Source organism: Chrysochloris asiatica, unplaced genomic scaffold, assembly GCF_000296735.1.
Source record: "Chrysochloris asiatica unplaced genomic scaffold, ChrAsi1.0 scaffold00135, whole genome shotgun sequence".
In the NCBI taxonomy this organism is placed as follows: domain Eukaryota; kingdom Metazoa; phylum Chordata; class Mammalia; order Afrosoricida; family Chrysochloridae; genus Chrysochloris; species Chrysochloris asiatica.
The window spans coordinates 5,956,406-5,982,064 of NW_006408653.1; the positions used below are offsets into that span (position 1 = coordinate 5,956,406).

Here is a 25,659-nt window from a genome sequence, read left to right on the forward strand (position 1 = left end):
GATCTTTATGAATTCCATTGCATTTTGGACAGCTTCCAGTTTTTCTAGATTCATACTTCATACATTCCACGCCCCAATTATTAATGGATGTTTGCAGCTGTTTCTCCTCATTTTGAGTTGTGCCCCATCAGCAAAGGGAGGTCCCAAAAGCTTTACTCCATTCACATTATCATGGTCAACTCTACTTTGAGGAGGCAGTTCTTCCCAAGTTGTACTTAAGAGTGCTCATCTTCCAGTACTGTATCTGACAGTACTCTGGTGCTTTCTGTCAGTCTTCCACTACTATTCATAAAGCTTTCAGTGGCTAGTATTCAGAAGTAGTCTGCCTCGCCGCTTCCTAATCTGTCTTAGTCTGGAAATTCAGCTGAAACCTCTTCACCATGGATAAACCCTGCTGGTATTTAAAATGCCAGTGGCATAACTTCCAGCATCACAGCAACACACCATATATGGCAAATTGACAGACTAGTGGTGCAGTTGACAAACAACAGGTTTAAGAGAACCGGTGTTCACATTTATTCTAGGCATTGGGAACCCACATTATAAGTAAAAGAAAGGGGTAAGTGTTTATACTCTGCGGGGATGGTGGGATTACCTATTGCCCCAAACCAGAACTACCCTGTGTAGCATGTCCGAGACCTTAAATCTTTACAGGAGCAGACAGCCTCATCTTTATCCCATGGAGCGGCTGGTGAGTTTGAACTTCCAACCTTGTGGTTATCAGTCCATTGCTTAGCTTATGGAGCCAACACGGGGAACCCATATTAATCAGTTTTTGTCACATACCACTCATTATTAGTCTGTATGGTTTTGGAAATGAGTAGATGCAGCTCTTTTTCTTAAATAAATTGGTATTACTCCACTTAACAGAAATTAATACTTAAATTAGTTTAAATAGATTAGACTTACATGCATTTTTTTCCTAAAGATATGACATACATTCAATAATTCACCTACATAATTTTGTTACTAATTTGTGTGGGGAAGATAATTTTTTATTGGTTTCCCTAAATTTCTAGTTTCTTTCCCAATGATAGAAAATCACTAATAAAGCAAACAGGTCTTTTTGGCCTGCAGAAATGGCTTTAAGTTGTATTTTTCCTCCTCTTTGACAAAGGTAATTGAAGTTTCAGGGAACTGAGCTTTGGATTTAATACTGCGTGCTAAAACCCCAAACAAACCAGATGATTTTGCTGCATTCAATTTTTAGGAGATTGGGTGGCAAATCATGCAAAGAAGTTACATCATGATAAATTAAAGATGATTTTCAGAATGTGTCCTTGGGTGGGTTTACTTCCGCATTAATCTACAACATTGTACAGTGGTCATTAATGATCACAATGACCATGAGGGACTTTCCTAGTCCTTCATTTAGTTAGCTATGTGAGTATATAAGTTTACTGTATTTGTTGTGAGAGAAAAACAGACTTAAAACAAAAACCAATAATCCATAACAAAGGTTAAAATAAAAATGGTTTTTCTTTATTTTCAGTTGTAGAAAAAATTAGAATAGTTATCTTCCTTGGCGTTCAATTTCAATATAAGCTTGTTTTAATTAAGTAGTAAATCTTGAGGAGACTTTTTTCAAAGGGAGATGAACTTTGGAGATTTGAGAGGTGTGTGGAACACTGGGAATGACTTATTTAGTGTCCAGAGGTGATAGAGTTATCCATGGAATTGCTTGAGGTTAGTGAATTTAGAGTTTCTCAATTTTAATGGGGAACAGAGGTTACAATTTGAATCTGTGATCCTAAGTAGTGGCGTTTACAGAGAGGAGTGTGATTGACAGATCAGACTCCAGGGCATAAACATTTTTTTCATATTGCAAGAAAATAGGGTTCATTTTCATACTTTATTTTGGATAGTCTTATTTTTACTCTGAGATCAGTGGAAATGTTTGTACCTTTGGTAGGGTTTTTTTGTTTTGTTTTCCCTTCCAGTTAAAAAACTTTATAAAGAGCCACAGTGAGCAGTGTGGTTTATAGAAAGATTATTAAGACTGGGATTCATGAGACATTTCTGTTCTTGCCCCGTTTATAATAGTAACAACCTGAGTGATTTGAGGGGCAAATTCCTTAACTTTCTGGATCTGTTTTTCATCAAATTAATCAAAGGATTGAGGTTTGTGATTTGTCGGTTTGGGCCTAGATCAAAGATTTTGGGGTTCTCAGATGTGTTGCTAAGATCACTAATGTGTGTCCTACTCTGGTACATTTTTTCTTCCTTAACCTAAAACTCAGGAAGAACCCAAATATTTTGCTGAGCCAGGTGTTGTTGCTGAGCCAAGATTGTTGGGCAGGCCTGTATAGGGCAAGGAGTGGAAAAAGAAGGGTGGGGAGAAGGTAATCCTTGATACTGGGAGAGCGTGGAGGGCCTCTTGGCGCTGCCTCATTTGTCTTTGGGCTAAGGCCAGATAAGAAATAAATCCGTGTCAGTATGGTACAAGTGAGAAGAAACTGTTATTAGAGTAAAGGGGCTGTTGGGAGAGAGCATGGACCTCTGCTAAACTCTGGCTAAGGGAAAAAAAAAAAAGATTTCCTAAGTGGGGAATATCCCGCTTAAAATGACCTGGGTAGGAAGGATACATTTTCATATCCATTGCTTCCTCAGATTTGAGTGAGAACATCAAGTAAATTCTGTTGATAATTTCCATGGTTCCAGGATACCACCAGGTGGGGGATATACTGATAATTTATTGTTGTTGTTCAGTGCTATCTTTCGATTCTAACTTGTAGTGACCCTGTATACAGTTTGGTGGGTTTGAACTGTCGACCTTGTTAGTAGGCTAGTGCTTCTCATACAGTGCCATACCAGGACTGTATTACTTTCTCCCATTTGGTAAAAATACCAAGAAAACAAAGGAGTGATGTTGGGGGCAATTGTGAAATATGTCCTTTATAAAGGGTATTAGGATTGCAACAAACAACTGTTAATCTCTTGGTTCCCAGTCATTTGAACATCCTGACTAGTGAGATCGTGTCACCTCCCCCAGCACTCCTTTAGTATCCCTCTTGGAGCTTTGTGCTTGGTCATGGTTATTCCAGAGCCTCTGTACATATTCTACATTTACTTTTAGGAAAATGCAGGGTGACTGGGCTATTTTTTTTTGCCTCTGTCCTGGTTTCTTTTTCAAAACGATACCAAATTTTGTGTTTCAAATAAAATAACAAAATTGTCTGTCTTATTAATGTTGTTGTTAGTGTCATCTAGTGTATTCTGACTCATAGTGAAACCTGTATAATGTTGTCAAGGAGCGGCTGGTGGCTTTATCCTACAGTTGTGCCACGTTCTCATTAATAAGTAAATAAATAAACTAAAAGATGCTAATGTTTTATGAAGAAAAAGTATCACTAAGAATGATTAGTTAACCACATAAAATTTACTTAGTCTTATGATTTTACATATAGTCTCAGTTTATTTTCTGGTTTTAATAGAACAAGTTGAAATCATCGCAGAAGGATAAAGTTCGTCAGTTTATGATCTTCACACAATCTAGCGAAAAAACAGCAGTAAGTTGTCTGTCTCAAAATGACTGGAAGTTAGATGTTGCAACAGACAATTTTTTCCAAAATCCTGAACTTTATATACGAGAGAGTGTAAAAGGATCATTGGATAGGAAGAAGTTAGAACAACTATACAATAGATACAAAGGTGAGTGTTTGCTTAGGACTTTAAATATTTTGAACCTAGCTTTCCAACATTATATGCTTGTATAAAATCAAATAATACACAGAACACAAATTGTTTTGGTATGTCCAACAGTACTCTGTAGATCTTGGAAATATTTCAAAAGGTCTACGAGGAGAAATTATTTCCCCTTTTTCACTATAATTTCTTCTTAGAGCCTTTATTTTCTTCCCTCTTGTTTTTCTCTTAGAATCCAATTTGAGAATGGGAGGTGGGGGGATGAGTTTTTTCTCATTTTTAGAAAACTCACAAGACTCCACCTCTTGTCAGATTTTAAGAAAAGCTAAACAGCAATTTTAATAGCTTAAAAAAAGATTTTTGAAGTAATACATACTTTAAAAAAGTTAAAAAAGCCATAATGAATAAAGAAAAGTTTAGTAACTTCTCTATCTTTCCCTCATTTATTCTTCATTATTTATTATAGGTTGGATCCTTTCATGTTTTCCTCTTATGTTTATTCAAAAATGTGTATACAGTATTTCTTTCTATTGTTTTCCAAAGATGAACTTGTAGTGTATATATAACTCGTGCTCAAAAGTCAAAGGCTGTGCACATTTTTATTGCTTAGAAATACTGCCAGATGACTTTTAGAAAGGTGTGAGCACATCACAGCAGCAGTATATGTGTGTGCATGCCTGTTTCTCCTTGCATTTGTTACTTTTTATGTTTGCCTGTCTTATCAGTAAATATTAGTAGCTTTTCCTTTTCATTTAATTAATCAACCAATGTTTATATTGTTGAGATTGGTACTGGATTGCGGTCTTTCTGATGGTCTCTCAAGAAATGAACTCTGATAAAATGTACTTTCTTTTAAGAGAAAAATTATTTTTGTATGTACTACTGCTTTTTTAGAATGCCCACCTAAACAAAGTATAAATATTTTCCATTAGGATCCCTTATCCCTATATAGAAATGTTTGATATCTGTGAGTATATACAGTGTGTAGGACATTTCCCATATGAATAAATGAGACTTATTAGTATTAAGTGTTCATCTTCATATCCACCCTCCCAATCATTGTAAAAATGCTAATTTAAGGGATAAAGTGGCTTTAAATATTATATGGGGAAACTGTCAAAGTTATATTACTTTATTGTCTTTATCATTGTATGATTGTTTTTTAATAGAAAATCAAGTATTAAGTTTTAGGAATGTAGCAGAATAAATTATGGTACTAATTTAAGACTGCATTGTTATTTCTAAAGATCCTCAAGATGAAAATAAAATTGGAATAGATGGTATACAGCAATTCTGTGATGACCTGGCACTCGATCCAGCCAGCATCAGTGTGTTGATCATTGCGTGGAAGTTTAGAGCAGCAACACAGTGCGAGTTCTCCAAACAGGAGTTCATGGATGGCATGACAGAGTTAGGGTGAGTCCATAATCACCAGAGAAAATTAGATACATTATTGTGAGAATTGCTGTAGAAATGAATTATGTCTTGAATTTCAGAATGTACATTTTTAAATCTCACAATATAAATTTTAAAAACTGTCCTACTGACAATGGTATACATAGAAACAGTTGACATGCTAAGTTCCCATGTTAACATGGCTTTGCCTGGTATTTGTATATTGCAGCCTATTCCATTCATATTATACTTTTACCATTTGTTTCTGAGGGAAGTTCATTAGTACTAATAAAAAAGCTATCCTTTATTATTTAACATGGAGAAATGAAATGAACAAGTGTGTAAATTATTTCCTGTTGGGAGGCTGTAAATTCTGAACTTAAAAATCCTAGAATTTTACCAGTTACTAATTTTTCCCCCTATGCTGTAACAAGTGATTGGCTTAAATATCTCTGGTATATTTAAGTAGACTGAAAAAGTCATGATTGAGTTAAATATAGACCAAAGTTTTAATATTGGTTTGTATTTAATGAGACTGGAAAATTATTTTGCCCTTTCTGTTTTCAGTGGGTCACTGTTGAACATAATAGCTAATATTTATTGAGCATTTTCTCTTATTTCATAAACTGTACTAAGTACTTCACTTGCTTCTTCAGAACACTCTGTGAGGGAAGTAATATTTACATACCCATTTTAGAGTTGAGGCAGAGGCTTGGAGAAATTATAAAATTGGGGGGTATTAGAGCTAAAATTTGAACCCAGGCATTTTTAGTTTTGGGCCTGAAGGACATTATAATCAATCAGGTTTCAGTCAAAAAACAAAAAACTGCATCAGTAAATTTCAGAGGAAATTTTAATATAAAAAATGGTTTACTAAGTAAAATAAAAATGAAAAATAACTTTTTCTTACTGGATGCCTTGGAGTCAATTTTTACTGATAGTGACCCCATGTGACAGAATAGAACTGCCCTATAGAGTTTTCTGGGCTTTTAAATAACAAATAGCCAGGTTTCTCTCTTGCAGAGCCATTGGGTAGGTTTGATCTGCCAACCTGTTGGCTGTCAGTCTTGTACTTACTGTTGTACCACCAGGGCTCCTTGGCGAACTGCTAAAGGCTATAAAAGAAAACTGTAATGTATAACAGAAGAAGCAACTGTAGAAAGCAGCTCATGGGGCTGAGGGAAGTAAAGAAGGAAGGAACTTAGAAACATTAGAAGTCCCACAAAGTTGAGTTTCAGACCCCAAGGAGAGGACATGGCTACTGCAGGAAGAACAGAGGCCTGTGATGCTTGCCACTCTTGGGGAGAGGAAACTGCCTAGTGATGGTGGAACTGTGAGTGTCTGCCACTATGGTGACTGCTGCAGGGACCATCCAAAACTAGGATAAGAAAAGTTCCTTTTGCCCCTTTCAGGCTTGGCTTGCAAGAGAAGTGGAGTCTTGTGAGGCAAAGAAGAGTGGGTGTAAAGCTGAGATAGAATAAATTAATAACTGATTGTATACTATGCTCTATAGTCAAAGTTAGCCCTATCCTAAGCATACTGGGGATTTCTTTTAGGACAGGTTTCATTAGAATCCAAAGTAAACTGTGTTTCACCTTTTTTTTTTCTCATTTGAAACTCATGTAAAATGTAATGAACTCTGAAATTAGAATTTTAATTTACAAACTGAAGTTCTGAAATATGTTATTAAGAATATAGAAGGAAATGAAAACAGGATAACAAGTGAAACAACTGGTTTGTAGGATCTGTAAGAAATAGTATGTTTTTTACCTCATTTTCTTAAGGCTGTTATTAGAAAAGTAAGACTGGGTACTTGGACCATTCAACTCCTTAGAAATTGAATACTTCAGAAATTCAGAAAATGTGTGTTAATACTGAGTTGAAGGTGGTAGGGGCCTGAGCTGAGCATCGTGTATTGTTGTACTTTGTATATAATAAGGGTGTGATGCTATAAGATAAATATTGGAATGCTGACTTCAAGGTCAGTGGTTCAAATTCACCAGAGGCTCCTGGGAAACCCTATATGGAGTGGCTATGAGTTGAAACTGACTTGACAACAAAGTTTTCAAGGGACTGCTTCCATGCCTTAGCAAGAGACTAGGCTTTCCTATAGTTTGAAAGCTGAATGTGATTTTGTTACAATGTAAGGATTGTCTAGGAGTCCTGCTGGTACAATGGTTAAACCCTTGATGGCTGACTGAAAGGTCACCAACTGCATATCAGGGGGAAAACCTGGTAATTTGCCCTCCTAAAGATCACAGCATAGGAATCCCTCTGGGGGCCAGCTCACTATTGTTGTTGTTAAGTGCTGTCGAGTTGATTCCGACCCATAACTACCCTGTATAGGGTTTCCATGGAGCAGCTGGTGAGCTTGAACCACCGACCTTGCAGTTCAAACAACTTTGCAGTCTGCCGCATTAGCCCACAGCGCCACACCAGGACTCCACTCTGTTCTATAGGCTCTCTAAAACCTTGCTATTAGTTGGAATAGACTTGGTAGCACACGTCAACTACAACAAGGATTGTCTAGAGCCTCTGGATGGCGTAAACTGTTGTGCTCCATTACTAACTGAAAGACTGGAGGTTTGAATCCACCCGGCGGTGCTTTGGAAGAAAAGCCTGGTGATCTACTTCTGAAAAATCAGCCATTGAAAATCTATGGATCATAGTTCTACTCTGACATACATGGAGTTGCCATGGATTGAAGTTGACTGGATGGCAACTGGTAATGCAATTTAAACTGATGATTGTTTTGTTAATTACAGCATATTTTTATCTATAGTTTGTAGCTGACTTCTACAATCAGAAAGTCATAGGACAATTAATTGTGTAATTAAAAGTAATAATCTATTTCATGTAATATAGTAATCATTTCAAACGTTTAATCTCTCCAGACCTTTTCTTTCCCATTTAACTCTATGCCTGTTTATATTTATGTAATGTGAAACGATGAAGTTCTCTAACTATTTGATTTTTTAAAAATAAATTCTGTGAAATGAAAGCTAAGCCTGTCTAGGAATAAATAAGTTCTTTATTTATAGTGAAGAAGTTCATCTTTTATAAACTTAATTTTATAATGTAGATGTGACAGCATAGAAAAACTAAAGGCTCAGATACCCAAGATGGAACAAGAATTGAAAGAACCTGGACGATTTAAGGATTTTTACCAGTTTACTTTTAATTTTGCAAAGAATCCAGGACAAAAAGGATTAGGTAAGCACTTTTAAATTATTTTTTGGTGTTTCAGGTACATTTATGGTATCACTTTTCTTTTGAATAGAAAGTTATTTGTTTTGATTAAAGTCATGAAAATACTAATGACTGAAAAGCAATGAGAAGCAGTGAACATTTAATCAGAAAACAGTTTACATATTAGACAGTAGTTATTATGTAAATGTTAATCTTTGCCATTGGCCTTTATGAATGTATGCATGTGTGATCCAGAAGATGGTTTAGGATTGTAAATTATTTTATTACTGATTTGTTGGAAATATCATTTTCAAGATTTCTGATTCATAACGTAACAGATAGTTTTTGCTGTTGTTATAATTGAGCTGGAAACTGAAGAATAAAATGGTTACCATTCATCATCATATTATTCAGAAATGGTCACTGGAGCCTGGTATGACACTGCAGGATAAGCACTGGACTGCTAACCACAAAGTTGGCAGTTCAAACCCACCAGCCACTCCTTGGAAAGCCTATGTAGTATCCTTTTGAGTCAGAATTTACTCAACAGCACTTAGCAACAGCACAGGGAATATGGAAGTAAAAAAATATGGTGTCATCATCCTTAAGAATATATAGTTTACCTAGAAAGGTTATGTTGTTGTTGTTAAGTGCCATCAAGCTGGTTCCTACCCATAGCGACCCTGTATAAGGGTTTCCAAGGAGCAGCTTGGTGAACTTGAACCGTCGATCTTGCAGTTCAAATGGCTTTGTAGTCTGGCGCATTAACCCACAGCGCCACACCAGGACTCCAGTAACATAAAACAATGTGTGCATGGATTTTAGAGAAAAGGGTAAATGATTAAAGGCAGATGTTGCCAAGAAGTGCTTGTAGGGCCAGATGTGGGATATGAACTGAAGGATTTGATATTTGGCTGGGCAAAGGAAGATAAAAGCTGTTCCAGTGAGAGGATAGTTATTAATGAAGTTCTAGATCCTCAGAAATAAGGTTGACTTCTTGTGGAAAAGAGAAGACATTGGGTTGATTTTCGTGGGAATGCTTGTTTGGATATTGAATTGGTGAGAAAAAATAAGTCAGATAGCCACAAGTTTCTTTTTGAAAAAAGGATAGCAAGGTTTAAGTTGAAATTTGTGGGAAATGGGGACTGGACCAACTGAAGATTTTGATGTTATGAGTAACTTCCTGGTAATGTGAGCTTTCTGTGTGCCTGGTCAGGTGCTAAGTACTTTATATACGCTGCTACATTTAATGTGTAACTACCTTATAAGTGATTCATTCTTGGTAATTCTCTACCTGCTATATGCTATATACACAGTGATAGAGTATTAGCCTTTTTTTATGCTTGCTTTGCAGATGTGGAAACTGAGGCACAGGAAAGTTAAAATAACTTGCTCAGTGATGGCAGTTAAGTGTTTTTCTTTGTTATTATGTTTAAGGTGGTGTAGTTAGAGAGGCTAGTTGGGGAACTTGTGCATTAATCCTTTATATTTTAGAGACAAAAAACGTCAAGAAGGATTATGTAGAGATTAGACAGTGATTGAAAGCTAGAGAGGAAGGGATGGATGTAAAACACTTGTAATGGATAACTGACCTGAACCGTGAATAAGCCGGGCTGAATTGGTGAAAGATTTATAAACTGTCTGGAAATCAAAATACTAAATAATGAAGCCGCTTTTCCAGCTGATTCTGCAATGTAGATAGGATTTTATTCCTGCAGGAAAAATTCTCAAACTACAAATAAGCTGGGATGCCTTGGTTTTTCTTTCTTTCTCTGCTATCTGAGGCCACCTGTTACTGGGCTTTTGCTTTAGTTTCCTTTCTCCTTCTCACAAATAAAAACTGCTTAAAGCCTTTGAACTTATATCTGTACATTAAAAGAATTATTTTTTATTGTTGTTAGAAATGTTGTTGTTGTTAAGTGCCATTAAATCAGTTCAGGCCCATATTGACCCTGTATAGGGCTTCTGAGTTGTGACTGGTGAGTTTGACCTTGCAGTTCAAACCAATCTTTAGTGCAGTGCTTATCCTACAGTGCCACACAATTATAGCACAGTAATTTTGTTACATTAAAAATGTTGGGAATAGCAAATGCTAATTTAGTGGGCTACAGAACCTGGTGGTTCTGTAGGGTACGCACTGGGCTGTGAATCACAAGGTTGGCTATTCAAGCCCACCAGCAGCTTCATGAGAGAAAGATGAGGCTTTCTGTTCCTGCAAAGATTTACAAACTTGGAAATGCTGTACAGGGAATCGACTCAGTGGCATTTAACAAATTGACAAAAACCCCCAACAACACAGAAAACTAATCTTAGGTATATCCATACCCCTTACTGGAGTCCTGGTGTGGCACTGTGGGTTAATATGCTGGACTGTAAAGTTTGCAATCCAGTGCTTTGTTTTTATCTTTGTATAAGTAGTAAAAATGAAGTAAAATTAAGCTTTGTTGCTTTTGGATCTATTGATACGACAGTCAGTTAAATACAGGAAAGCAAAAATACTATGTTGAAAGCATTAGATCTTAAAATTATGCTTATTCTGTTATCTAATATGTATTGAATTCATGATAAATGTGGTAAGACAAATCATAGTTTCTATTTTGGTTTTGTACTAGTAATAGGGTGTCAGGTAATGGCTTGCATAATTGAAAAGCTTACTTAAAAAGAAAACAGTTTTAGAAAGGGGTTCACAGGGCTCTGAAATTACAAGATTTGGCAGGAGGAACTAGATCATAGGAGAGAATAGAGGCACCCAACTAATTGGCAAAGAGTGACCGTATCAGCACTGTGGTTTTTAGCTCTTCTAGTGTAGTGGTTACAAATCGGGCTGCGAACCTTAAGGTCAGCAGTTCGAAACTACCAGCTGCTCCGCGGGAGAAAGATGAGGCTTTCTACTCCCATAAAGATTTACACCCTCGGAAACCCTATACAGGGTCGCTATGGGTCGGAACCGACTCGATGGCACATAACAACAACAACAACAGTTGTAGTGCGAAGGAGCTCTGGTAGCGTAGTGGTTACAAATTGGGCTGCTAATCTCACGGTCAGCAGTTCGAAACTACCAGCTGTTCCATGGGAGAAAGATGAGGCTTTCTGCTCCCATAAAGATTTACAGCCTTGGAAACCCTGTACAGGGTCGCTATGAATCGAAACCAACTCCACAGCACGTAACAACAACAGTTGTAGTGCGAACTGGCATTTTCCATGCATCTTTCACTTTTCATAATCTTATTTCTTGTGATATCAGAATAGGGTGTTTCCTCTCTCACTGTTTGCTGTAACATTACCTGCCATTTCTGATGGACTTTTGAATCTTAAAATTTCAAGAGGATTTCATTAGTCCTCTTAAATCTAACTAAAATTTGTACCCAAAGTAGTATACCTGCCTGATGCTCATTTAATGTCTAATTTTGAACATCAGAGATTGGACACTCAGTGCTTTAGAAAGTGACCCAATCCTGTCACAGAATACTCTTGTGGTTACAGAGTTCTTCTTTAGTAGGCTGACTTCTTTGTTTTTACTGCTTCTACCATTGTTCTTTGGAGTCGTCGTGTGGTACAGTAGGATCAGCACTGGACTGCTAACCACAAGGTTGGTTAGTGGTTCAGACCCACTAGCTAGCTGCTCCTTGGAAACCCAGTAAAAGGTCTCTATGAGTCAGAACTGACTTGATAGAACTTAACAATAACAAACGCTGTTCTTAGAGTCCTGGTATATCACTGTTGGATAAGCACTGGATTGCTAACCGCCAGGTCAGTGGTTCAAACCCATCAGCTGCTCTTTGGAAACCCTATATAAGGTTGTCATGAGTCAGAATTGATTCCAGGTCACCTAACACCACCACCACCACCACCACCACCACCATTGTTCTTAGATTTGTCCTCTGTGCAACACAGAGGAAGTCACTTACCCATTTCAAGATGGCTATCACTCACCCCTTGTCCTCTTTTACTAGGCCAGCATTCCAGGTCTTTTAAGCAGTCTATTTGAGGAGACCTTTGTTATCCCTGTTACTGCCCTCTTTAGACCCACTGCTAATTTCTGTTTCTCTGAAAATAGAGCATGTAAAGCTGAACATAATACTCCAGAAGGGTGTTGTTGTGGACTCCTGGTGTGACACTGTAGGATCTGCACTAAACTTTGGACCACAAGGTCGGCAGTTCAAACCCACCAGCTGCTCCTCAGAAACCTATACAGAGTCTCTGTGAGTAGGAATGAACTTAACAACACTTAACAAGAAGACCACTCAAGCTATGGAGTCCTGGTGTAACACTGTAGGATAAGCACTGGACCACAAAGCCAGTGTGAACTGTAAGGTCGTTGGTTCAAAACTCACCAGCTGTTCCTTAGAAACCCTATACAGGTTTGCTAGAGTTGGAACCGACATGACTGCACTTAACAAAAACAACAACTCATACTATCTTTTTTTAAAGAAAAAGGAAGATTACATTTGTTCTTCAGCATTCGTGCCATTTTAAGGACTGTATTAAACTTTTTTAGAATAGTTTTTAGGTCATTTTTCTGCAAACTGGTTCAGCTAGCTTTTCTATCAATCTGTGCAGTTGGTGTAAAGCTGATAATATTAATTAGTACATATTGTTGTTAAGTGCAGTAGAATCGGGTTCCGACCCATAGAGACCCTGTATAAGATTTCTAAGGAGTAACTGATGAACTTGAACTGCAGGTCTCACAGTTCAAAGTAGACTTGGCAGCCCAGTGCATTAACCAACAGTGCCACACCAGGACTCCAATTAGTATAATTGGTTGTGTTAGCAAACCTTGATTTTAGTAAAAATCATCTTATCCTCCTATATTTCATAGTTAAGAAAACTCACTATCACAAGACTCAACTTAGATCACATACCTTAGAGTGATGAAACTAGATTAGACCTCAACATTCTGAAATTTTTATATATGATACTGTACTAAGTAAATTAAAATGTGAATATAATTGTAATCACCATTCTGTTCTCCCTGGTGATTGAGAACATTTATTTTCCTTGGGGGCTATTTTCAGCAGTCTAGAAATCAAAGAACATATTACATAAAGCAAATCTGCTGCACAAAACCTTTTTAAAGTGTTAAAGAGCAAAGATGTCAGTTTGAGGACTAAGGTGCACCTGACCCAAGCCATGGTATTTTCAGTAGCCTTACATGCATGTGAAAGTTGGACAGTAAGGAAGAGCATTTGAGTTGTGGTGTTGGTGAATAGTGAAGGTACCATGGACTGCCAGAAAAATGAATAGGTCTGTGTTGGAAGAAGTACAGCCAGAATATTCCTTAGAAGCCAGGATGGCCAGACTTCATCTCTCATACTTTGGACATGTTATCAGGAGGATCCAGTTTCTGGAGAAGGACATCGTACTTGGTAAAGTGGAGGGTCTGCAAAAAAGAGGAAGACCTGTAACGAGATGGATTGGCACAGTGGCAGCAGCATTGGGTTCAAGAGTAGCAGTTGTGAGGATGGCAGAGGACTGGGCAGTGTTTTGTTCTTTTGTGCATAGTGTCACTATGAGTCAGAACCAATTCAATGACACCTAACAAAAACAGGCACTGTTCTAAGTGCTTTATGTGATTAACTTATTTAATCCTTACAGAGGGTTGGTACTGTTGTTATCTTCATTTTAAATTGGATCACCAGGTCACATAGCTAGTAAGTGGTAGAGTTGGACTTTAGGGTTCTAAAACTTACCCTCTAAACCAGGGTTGGGGAAGGTCCAGAAATCATTTGGTCTGGCTCTGCCAAGGCAACTGCAGTTCCAGCCTCACGTTGTTGTTGTGAAGTGCCATTGAGTTGGTTCTGACCCATAGTGACCCTGTAAAGGGTTTCCAAGGAGCCTCACATTAGGGGTGACTTAATTAACTGTTTACCAACTATAACAAGCTAATTTTTTAAGTAGATAATTTTATATGGCCCATGAGTGATGTCAAAAATTTTGGCAGAAAAATGTTCCCCACCCCCTAGTTTAAACTGTTAAACCACTTCTCGCTAGCTAGGTTTTTCTCTTGCTGAAACATAGATGTCTAAAGAACAATTTTTCCTATACCAATGATTGTTGTTGTTACATGCCATCTAGTCGGTACCAACTCATAGCAACCCTGTGCACAACAGAACGAAACACTGCCCAGTCTTATGCCAACCTCGCAACTGCCAGTCCATCTTGTTGGAGGTCTTCCTCTTCTTCTCTGACCCTCTACTTTACCAAACATGATCCTTTTCCAGGGACTGGTCCCTTCTGATAATATGTCTGAAGTATGAGACACCAAGTCTGGCCATCCTGGCCTTCAAGGAGCACTCTGGCTGCACTTCTTCCAATACAGATCTGTTTGTTCTCTTGGCAGTCTGTGGTACTTTCAGTATTCTCCAACACCGTAACTCAAATGTATCAATTCTTCTACTGTATTCCTTGTTCACATTACAACTTTTGCATGCATATGATGTAATTGAAAATACCATAGCTTGGGTCCAGGTAACCTTAGTTCTTAAACTGACATTTTTGCTCTTGAACATTTTAAAGAGGTCTTGTGCAGCAGATTTGCTTAATGCAGTATGTCGTTTGATTTCTTGACTCATGGTTCCGTGAGTGGTGATGGTTAATCCCAGCAAAATAAAGTCTTTGACAACTACAGTATTTTCTTCATTTATATGAATGGTGTTTATTGGTCCTGTGGTGAGGATTTTTATTTTCTTTACATTGAGATGCAACGCTGAAGGCTGTGCTCTTTGATCTTCATCAGTAAGTATTTTAAGTCCTTTTCATTTTCAGCAAGTAAGGTTGTATCATCTGCATATCACAGGTTGTTAATGAATCTTCCTTCAATCCTGATGTCACGTTTTTCTTCATGTAATCCAGTTTTTTGGATTATTTGCTTAGCATACAGATTGAATAAGTATGGTGAAAGAATACAGACCTGGCTCACACCTTTCCTAATTTTAAACTATTCGGTGTTGACTTGTTCTAACAATTACCTCTTGGTCTTTGTACAGATTCCTCATGAGCACAATTAAGTGTTCTGGAATACTCATTGTTCACAATGTTGTCCATTGCTTGTCGTGATCCACACAATCAAAAGCCACAATAAAGCGCAATTAAGCATCTTTCTGGTATTCTCTGCTCTCAGCCAAGATCCATCTGACATCAGCAGTGGTATCACTCGTTCCAAGTCCCCTTCTGAATCCAGCTTGAACCTCTGGAATTTCTCTGTCAGTGTGTGGTTGCAGCTGTTTTTGTTATTTAGTTAAACTTTACTCGCATGGGGTATCAGTGATATTGTCTGATGATTTCTGCATTCCATTTGGTCACCTCTCTTTGGAATGGGCACAGATATGGATCTCTTCCAGTCAGTTGAGCAGGTAGTTGCCTTCAAAATTTCTTGGCATAGGTGAGTGACTTCCTTCAGTGCTACATCAGTTTATTGAAAGATTTCAATCTGTATTCCATTTATTCCCAGTGCCTTGTTCTTTGCCAATGCCTTCAATTACCTTGGACTTCTTCCTTGAGGATCATTGGCTCTTGATCATATGATGTTACCTCTTCAAATGGTTGAACATCAGTCATTTCTTTTTGCTTCAGTGAGTCTGTATATATTCCCTTCCATCTTCTTTTGATGCTTTTTCTGCATCACTCAGTATTTTTCCCATAGAATCCTTGAATGCTACAAGTCAAGGCTTGAATTTTTTTCTTCAGTTCCCTCATCTTGAGAAATGCTGAGCATGTTCTTCCCTTTTGGTTTTGTAACTCCAGGACTTTGCATCTTTCATTGTAATATTTGACTTTGTTTTCTTGAGCTGGCCTTTGACATTTTCTGTTCAGCTCTTGTACCTTCTGACTTCTTCCATTTGCTTGCTTTAGCATCTCCACGCTGCAGAGTAAGTTTCAGTCTTTTCTGACATCCATTCTGGATGTCTTCTTAATGACCTTTTGTGTTCTTCCTGTATAATGTTTTTGATGTCATCCCACAACTCTTTTGGTCTTTGTTCTTTAATGTTTAATGCATGGAATCTGTTCTTCAGATAATCTCTGAATTCAGGTAGAATATACTCAAGGTTATAGTTTGGCTCTCTTTTGGATAATTGCAGTGTGAAGAAGTCATTTTTCTTGCAAAATTCTATCGTGCGATCTCCAGCCTCATTTCTGTTACCAAGGTCATGTTTTCCAACTACTGATCCTTCCTCTTTGTTGTCAACCTTTGCATTCCAATCACCAGAAGTTATCAATAAATCTTGATTACGTGTTTAATCAATGTCAGACTGAAAATGTTGGTTGTTGTTAAGTGCTGTAGAGTCTATTCTGACCCATAGCGACCCTGTATAGTGTTTCCAAGGAGCAGCTGGTGAGCTTGAACCACTGACCTTGCAGTTCAAACGACTTTGCAGTCTGACACATTAGCCCACAGTGCCACACCAGGACAAGTTGGCAGAAATCTTCAATTTCATCATCACTGACTTTAGTGGTTGGTGCACAGATTTGAATAATAGTGGTATTAACTGGTCTTCCTTGCAGGCACATGAATATTATCCTATCACAGACAGCATTGTACTTCAAGACAGGTCTTAATATGTTCTTTTTGATGATGAATGTGACACCATCCCCCTTCAATTTGTCATTCCAAGCATAGTAAACCATATGATTGTCAGATTCTGAATAACAAATAGCAGTCCATTTCAGTTCACTAGTACCTAGGATACAGATGTTTATACATAGTTCCATTTCATGTTTGACAATTTGCAATTTTCCTAGATTCATGCTCCATGCATTCCATGTTCTGATTATTAATGGGTGTTTACAGTTGTTTCTCTTCATTTTGAGTTGTGCCCCATCAGCAAATGAAGGCCTACAGGGCCTTACTTCATTTGTGTCATCACTTTCAACTTACTTTGAAGAGACAGCGCTTCCCCAGTCACATTGTGAATGCCTTCCAGTCTGAGTGGCTTATCTTCTGGCACTGTCTCTGACAATATTCTAGTGTTCTTCATCATGTTTCAGTATTCAGTATTCTGGTGCTGACAGTGTTCTACTGCTATTCATAAAGTTTTCAGTGACTAAATATTCAGAAGTAGTCTGTCTCTCCTTTTTCCTAGTCTGTCTTTGTCGGAAAGTGCAGTTGAAACCTGTCCACTGTGGATGACACTGCTGGTATTTAAAATACTCATGACATAGCTTCCAGCATCACAGCAACACGCAAGCCACCACAGTATGACAAACTAACAGACAAGTGATGGATACCTATGATACTTTACATTTTATCCTCTTATAATTTAATTTTTAGTTACTGATTATAATTTAATATTTTATTTTTCATTCAAAAAAAATTATTGACTGCTTAATATTTACTCTGAGAACATGGGGTCAGGGGGATTTTGAAGTTTTCACAAAGACTTATGTTTGAGCTTTGAAGAACGAATACAAGTTTTCAAGGTCAAAAGGAAAAAGAAGCCATTCCAACTAAAGCAACTAACATGTTCCATTGCTCACATGTGAGAGAAGGTAGAATTTTTGAGGAACTGCAGTGAATTTGATTTGACTAGACATGTAAATTTCCTCTGTAGGCAGTAATCTATTATGATGCATTTTACCACAGAAGTGATACCAAAGTTACATTCCTGAAACCTTAGTCTCAGTGTGGTGTGGCCCTGTAAAAGGAGTGGATGCTGGAGTAGAGAAAGCAAGATTGGTTTTATGTGCTGTTACAATGGTTTAGCTAGAAATGAAAAGGTCTCTAACACAGGTCCTACCATTAAAAAGAGAGAGAAGGTACAGATTTACAAGAGATTTGGAAGGCAAAATAACAGCTCCCACTGGATATTTGTAGAATGAAGAAAAGAAGCAGTCTTTCCCTATGATTTTCATTCAATAGCAGCAGGTCCATGGAAGTAGGATGGGAGTTCAGTTTGAGTTGTTTATGGATACCTAGTTGAAGAGTTCTTACAAATCAGACAACCAAACATGTTGCCTTTGAGTTGATTACAATTCATAGCAACTCTGAGTTGACTAGTCCTTAGATAGTTATATACACAAAAGGTCTACTGAAAGTCTGTGGGAAAATTGAATTAAAATATACAAATAGTAATTTTGTTTCTTGATATAAGCTCCATCAAATTCAAAATACTTTTATAAAATGATACCAGCCATTTAATCCATTCCTAAAGAACTGGAATTTAGCCATGTCAGTGTAGTGTTGTTTACATTAATAACTGAAGGAAAATGAGTACCCTTTAAAGATTTTTTAAGATTAGGAGTCCAAAAGAGTCAAATCAGAACAGTAAGGTTAATGCCTAATGATTTCCTATCAAAATTCTCACAAAATCTCCCTTGTTTTCTGAAAGGAATGAACAGGAACAGTGTTGTGGTTAAGGACTCAGGTGAAGGTATTCTGGGCATTTTTCTGCTAAAGCTTTGACTAATTTTTGGAAAACACTCATAATAAGAAATGTTATCATTCTTTGGCCTTCCAGAAAGTTGACAAGCAAAATGCTTTAATTTTAAGCATCTCCCAAAACTATTGCTATCACCTTTGCTCTTGACCTATTTATTGGCTGTTATTGCTTTGAGTGGACCATTTTCACCTCTTTATAGCTATCTTTTGACTGTGCGTTGTTTTCAGGATCGTAACGACTGATAAAGCCAGTTTTATTTCCTGTTACAACTTGTACAAGAAATGTTTCAGGATCTTTATTCCATTTGTTAAAAATTTCCATTGAAAACTGTTCTTATCTGCAGCGTATCTGGGTACAATACTTTTGCATTCATCAAGCGGAATGCTCAGCTTTAATTTTTCAGTCACATTTGTATGAGCTGAACCATTTGAGATGTCTATGGTATTCTCTGTTATTTTTACTGCTAATTGTCAGTGCTATTCAGTTATAATACAAAGAAGATGAATTTTATCCTTGAAAATTGATGTGGATGGTCTGTCCCTTAGGACTTCATCTTTTTATCTTCAACATAGTCTTGTCCCTTCTGATTGTTGAGATTTTGTGTCACTCTGACTTTGCCAGTGTTTTTAGTAGTTTTGAAGTTATGATGTATTTGTCACTTCCATGATGAGATCTAAGATGATGTAGTCAGCACCATGATGTGATTTGATGTGATCAGCTCTGAGCTGAAGTAACTATTATGTTGCTGTTAATGGGAGTCCTGGTATAGGATAAGCACTGGACAGCTAACCACAAAGTTGGTGGTTTAAACCCACCATCTGCTCCTCGGAAACCCTATACAGGATCACTATGAGTCGAAATGACTCAACAACACTTAGCAACAACAGTGATGTTAATGGTACCAGATGCAGTCATAGGATTATTTTGTATCTGAAATCAATCTCTTCTTGAAATATAAAAGGAGAGAGAAGTGAGCAGAGCTCAGAGGGACCTACTACCACCAAGAAAGAATAGCCCGGGGTAGAGTGCATCCTTTTGAACTGGAGTCCCTGCACTAGATTCAGGGAAAGATTAATACCAACACACATGGAGCTTTCCTAGGAAGGCTGGGCCTATAGATTCTGAAAGGAGACAAGGCCCTTTCCCCAGAACTGACAGAAAAAGCCTTCCCCTGGAACTGGCACTCTGAATTTGGACTTCTAGCCTTCTAAATTATGCAGAATCAATTTCTGGTTGTTAAAGCCACCCACTTGTGGTATTTATGTTACAGCAGCAGTAGAGAACTAAAACATTTCTTAAGTTGAGTTATACATTTGTAAACTGCTGCTTTGTAAGTACTGTGGGTTAATGCACCAGACTGCAAAGCTGTTTGACCTGCAGGGGCAGAAGTTCAAGCTCACCAACGGCTCCAGGGTCGCTATGGGTTGGAGTGGACTCTACAACACTTAACAATAACAACAACAAGTGACAGCAACAATGGTCTCCAACATAACAATTGTAAAGATGATGCTGGACCGGGTAGTGTTTCATTCTGTTGTACAAGGGGTCACTATGAATTGGAACTGACTCGACAGCACCTAACAACAAGAGGTGTTTGACAGTATTGCTGTTCTTGTTGGGTACCATCAAGTTGGTACTGACTCAAAGCGATAATACGCACAACAGAACAAAACACTGCCAGGTCTGGTGCCAATCTCACAGTTGTTTCTAAGCTTGAGCCCAGTGCTGCTGCTACAGTGCTACTGCATCTCGTTCAGGGTCTTCCTCTTTTGTGCTGATACTTCACCTTATCAACCATGGTGTCCTTCTACAGAGACTAAGCTCTCCTAATCATATGCGCAAAGTGTGATCAATGAAGTCTGGCCATCCTCATGATGTCTAAGGAGCATTTTGGCTGTACTTCTTCCCAAAAGATTTTATTCTACTGACAGTCCTTGGTACTTTTAATAGTCTTCAACACCACAACTCAAATGCATCAATTCTTCTACTGACTTCTTTATTCAGTGTCCAACTTTCACATGCATATGATGCTATTGAAAGTACCTTGGCTTGGTTCAGGCAAACCTTAGTCCTTGAACTGACATCTTTGTTCTCCCAACACTTTGAGATGTTGCGCAGCAGATTTGCCAAAATACAATATATCGTTTGATTTCTTCACTGCTGCTTCCATGAGTGTTGATGGTTGATCACAGCAAAATGAAGTTTTAGACAACTTCAATCTTTTCTCTGTTTATCTTCATGCCATATATTGGTCTAGTTGTGAGGGTTTTTGTTTTCTTTACATTGAGGTGCAACCCATACTGAAGGCTATGGCCTTTGATCTTCATCAGTAATTATTTTAAGACCTCTTCGCTTTCAGCAAGCAAGATTGTATCATCTGCATATCACGGGTTAATGAGTCTTGCTCCAATCCTGTTGCCACATTTTCATCAAATAGTCCAGCTCTTGGTAATATTTGCTCAGCATACAAATTGAATAAATATGATGAAAGAATACAACCCTGGTGCACACATTTCCTGATTTTAAACAATTCAGTGTCGCCTTGTTCTATTCGTACACCTTCCTTCCTCTTGGTCTCTGTATATGTTCCTCATGAGAACAGTCAAGTGTTCAGAATACTCATCTGCATTGTTGTCCATAGCTTGTCATAATCCACACAATTGAAAGCCTTTGTGTAGTCAGTAAAACACAGACAAGCATGTTTCTGATATTCTCTGCTTTCAGCCAAGATCTGTCTGATTTCAGCAGTGATGTCCCTTGTTCCACGTACCCGTCGAAATTATCCTGAACCTGACAACTCCCTGTCAGTGTACTGCTGTAGCCATTTTAAAAGTTATCTTTAGCATGCAGTAAAAGTAATATTGTCCAATGATTTACGTATTCTATTGAGTCACCTCTCTTTGAAATGGCAACAAATATGGATCTCTTCTAATTACTTGCCCAGGTCTTCCAAATCTCTTGGCTTAGATGAGCGAGTGCTTCCAAGCTGCCTTAGTTTATTGAAAGGTTTCAGTTTGTGATCCATCAGTTACTGAAGCGTTGTTCTTTGCCAAAGCCTTCAGTGCATCTTGGACTTCATCATTCAGTGTCATTGACTCTTGATCATATGCTACTCTTGAAATGGTTGAACATCAATCATTTCTTTTTGGTACAGTGACTCTGTATATTTCTTCCATTTTATTTGGATCGTTTATTCATCATTCAATATTTTGCCCATTGTTGTTGTTAAGTGCCGTCGAGTCGATTCTGACCCATAGCGACCCTATATAGGGTTTCCGAGGAGCAGCTGGTGAGCTTGAGCCACCAGCCTTGCAGTTTAAATGGCTTTACAGTCTGGTGCATTAACCCACAGTGCCACGCCAGGACTCCATTTTTCCCATCCCTCAATATGGCAAGTTGAAGCTTGAATTTTTCTTCAGTTCTCTCAGTTTGAGAAATGCTGAGCATGTTCTTCCCTTTTGGTTTTCTAACTCCAGGACTTTGCACGTTTCATTGTAATATTTGACTTTGTTTTCTTGAGCTACGCTTTGAAATTTTTTGTTCAGCTCTTTTATCTCATTTCTTCCATTTGCTTTAGCGTTTTTATGTTGAAGATCAAATTTTCAGAGTATCTTCTGACTTTCATATTAGTCTTTTCCTTATTTCTTGTCTTCATAATGACCTTTTTTTTTTTTTTTTTCTGTATGATGTTCTCAGTGTCATTCGACAACTCTTGTGGTCTTCAGTTGTTAGTGTTTAATTTATCAAATCTGTTCCTGAGATGATCTGTTCTTGAGATGATCTCTAAATTCAGTGGGATATGTTCAAGGTCATATTTTGGCTCTGTGGACATGTTTTAATTTTCTTCAACTTCAGCTTGACCTTGTATATGAGTCCGCAGTCTGCCTCTTGTTTTGTTTTGGCTGTGAGCTAACGCCTTTTCACCATCTCTTTCCACAGATGTAGTCAATTTCATATCTATGTATTCTGTGAGGTCCATATGTATAGTCACCTTGTATGGTGTTTAAAAAAGGTATTTATAATGAAGAAGTCATTGATCTTGCAAAATTCCATCATGTAATCTCTAGTATTTCTATCACCAAGGCCATATTTTCTAACTACTGATTCTCCTCTTTGCTTCCAACCTTTACATTCCAATCGCCAGTAATTATCAGTACATCTCTGTTCCATGTTTGATTGATATCAGACTGAAGAAGTTGTTAGAATTCTTTAATTTTATCATCACTAGTTTTGTTGTTGTTGTTGTCAGGTGCCATCGAGTCGGAACCGACTCATAGCGACCCCATGCACAGCAGAACGAAACAATGCTCGATCCTGGGCCAACCTCACCACCGCTGCCACCCCCGAGTCCATCAATGATGCCACCTGGCCGATCCATCTCGTTGGAGGTCTTCCTCTTTTTCTCTGACCCTCCACACTACCCAGCATGACATCCTTCTCCAACGATTGTTTCCTCCGGACTACATGTCCAAAGTAGGAGAGACGAAGCTTAGCCATCCTGGCCTCCAAGGAGCACTCTGGCTGCACTTCTTCCAAAACAGATCTATTGGTTCTTTTGGCAGTCCATGGCACCCTCAGTATTCTCCTCCAACACCACAACTCAAAGGCATCAATTCTTCTACGATCCTCTTTATTCACTGTCCAGCTTTCGCATCCATATGAGGCTATTGAAAACACAATGGCCTGGGTCAGGCGCACCCTAGTCCTCAAGCTGACATCTCTGCTCTTCAATACTTTAAAAAGTTCCTGTGAAGCAGATTTGCCCAGTGCAATACACTAGTTTTAGTGGTAGTAAATTTGAATAACAGTGGTGTAACTGGTCTTTCTTGTAGGCATGTGAGTGGTCCACTCAAAGCAATATATTTCAGGATAGATACTAAAATGTTCTTTATGATGATGACTGTGACGCCATTCCTCTTCAATTTGTCATTCCCAGCGTAGGAAATCATGCGATTGTCAGATTCAGAATGGCCAATACCAGTCTGTTTCAGCTCAGTAATGCGTAGGATATGGATGTTTGCATTCCATTTCATTTTTCACAGCTTCCAGTTTTCATAGAGTCTTCATACATTCCATGTTCTGATTATTGTTTACTGCTCTTTCTCCTCATTTTGAGTTGTGCTACATCAACAAATGAAGGTCCTGAGGGCTTTACTCCATTCGTGTCATCACGGTGTACCCTTCTTTGAGGAGGTAATTCTTCCCCAGTGGTGTTTTGGGTGCCTTCCAACTTGAGGGGCTCATTTTCCAGCACTCTATCTGACAATGTTCTGGTACTCATCACATTTCAATATTCAATATTCTGGTGCTGACAGTGTTCCACTACTATTCATAAAGTTTTTAGTGACTAAATATTTGGAAGTAGTCTGTCTCTCCTTTTTCCTAGTCTGTCTTTGTCTGGAAGCCCAATTGAAACTGTGTACCATGGGTGACCCTCCTGGTATTGAAAATACTAGTGGCATAGTTTCTAGAATCAGAGCAACATGCAAGCCACCATAGTACCACAAACTGACAGTAGACATGTGGTAGGTTTGAGAATGTAATGTGATAAAAAGATAAAGGGTTTGAAAAATATACTGAGGAACATTGGAGAGGTGGTTATTATTGATAGTGTTGAAAATTACTAAGAATTAATGCATAAGTGGATATCGAAGAATGATTAAGACAAAATGAGAAGGCCAGAGAGGAAGGTCAGTAGAGTGCTGTGGCTGAAATTAACAGAAGAAGCACGTCCATCTAGAAGGTGTGCTCAATTATTTCAAATATGGCAGCGAGCCAAGTAAAATAACGAGGAAAAGTATTTGTTTGGCCACCAGGTCAATGGCAGTCCTCCAGAGATTAATTTGAGTGGTATGAACGTGGATGGTGTGTACTAATTTATAGTTGATCGAGGATCAAATGGGAGCAGTCAAACAGAGCAATTAATGTAGACTGCAATAAGATGTACAGCCTGAACCTTCAAATATCATGCATGTTTTCTTCTATTCTTTCTTTCTTTAATAATATAAGCTGATAAATGTGCTTTTATAGATATCTCATGTTTTCTTTATATTTTATAAAAATAGTTGAAAAGGAAAGAAATGGCAATAGTGATAAGCTTAATTCTTGTAAATTTAATGCATTTGACATTTAGAAGAAAATCATTGGGCATACTAATAACAGCAGATTGTTAGTCTCAACTGAACTCTACTGCATTTAAAGCAAATCATTGTATGTTTAATTGGATTAAAAAAGAATGATACTAAAGAACTTGGAAGGAAGATTGGCTATAGAGCTTTAAAAGTTGTGTCTTAAAGGAACTGTTAGCCATTGTTATTTGTAATTCTCTTAAATCATGCTTTCAGTAACAAATTATGTATTATTTATAAAAGTAGAGGATTCATATACTGCTTTGAGATTATCTGTGAAGGAAAGGAGTAAGAGGGGGAAAGTCAAAAGATGGGGCAAAGTTGAAGATGTAGAAGGGAAAGGAAAGCTAATCAAGAAACAAAATTTTCGAAGAGGCATGGCAGTATATTGATCCAGAATCGAGGTAAAAGAGGCTGATTCTTAGAGAAAACAAGAAGAGGTAACTTTCCCCCCAAATTTTAGGGAAAATGATTAAGATGAGTTTGAATGATTCTTTGTGGAACATGGCAAGTATTCAGCAGTTTCTGAATTTCTCCTGTGGTTTTGGGATAGTAGTAAGCTTGCTAGTTTGGTGATATTGTAGTCCCTGTCCTTGTAAAGAAATCCTGGTGTTGTATACTGTTGGATAAGCACTGAACTGCTAACTGCAAGATCAGCAGTTCAAACCGCACAGCTGGTCTTTGAAAACCCTATACAGGGTTGCTAAGAGGCAGAACCAACTCAACGACACTTAACAATAACAACAACAGTCCTCGAAGAAGTTTAGGTCTAATAAAGATTGTGTAGATTTTCTGTTTTATGGCCTTAAATATGTTTCTTTGATGTAGGAGGTGAGGTTCTCTGTTTAGCAAGTGGTATAAGAAGTGAGGGAATTGAAGAAGTTGGGTCTAATTGTAGAGATGGCTATTTTTTTTTTTTTTTTAAG

The 25,659-nt window shown here is 37.9% G+C and overlaps 1 protein-coding gene across 1 annotated transcript in view; it reads left to right on the top strand.

Annotated features, from left to right (window-relative positions):
- Positions 1–25,659, top strand: part of DCUN1D1 (DCN1, defective in cullin neddylation 1, domain containing 1) — a 56,698-nt gene that overhangs the window by 14,899 nt on the left and 16,140 nt on the right. The window contains exons 2-4 of the mRNA XM_006869815.1: positions 3,435–3,651; positions 4,893–5,061; positions 8,123–8,253. Of these exons, the coding sequence (XP_006869877.1) occupies positions 3,435–3,651; positions 4,893–5,061; positions 8,123–8,253 (517 nt within the window). The remainder of the gene's footprint in view (positions 1–3,434; positions 3,652–4,892; positions 5,062–8,122; positions 8,254–25,659) is intronic.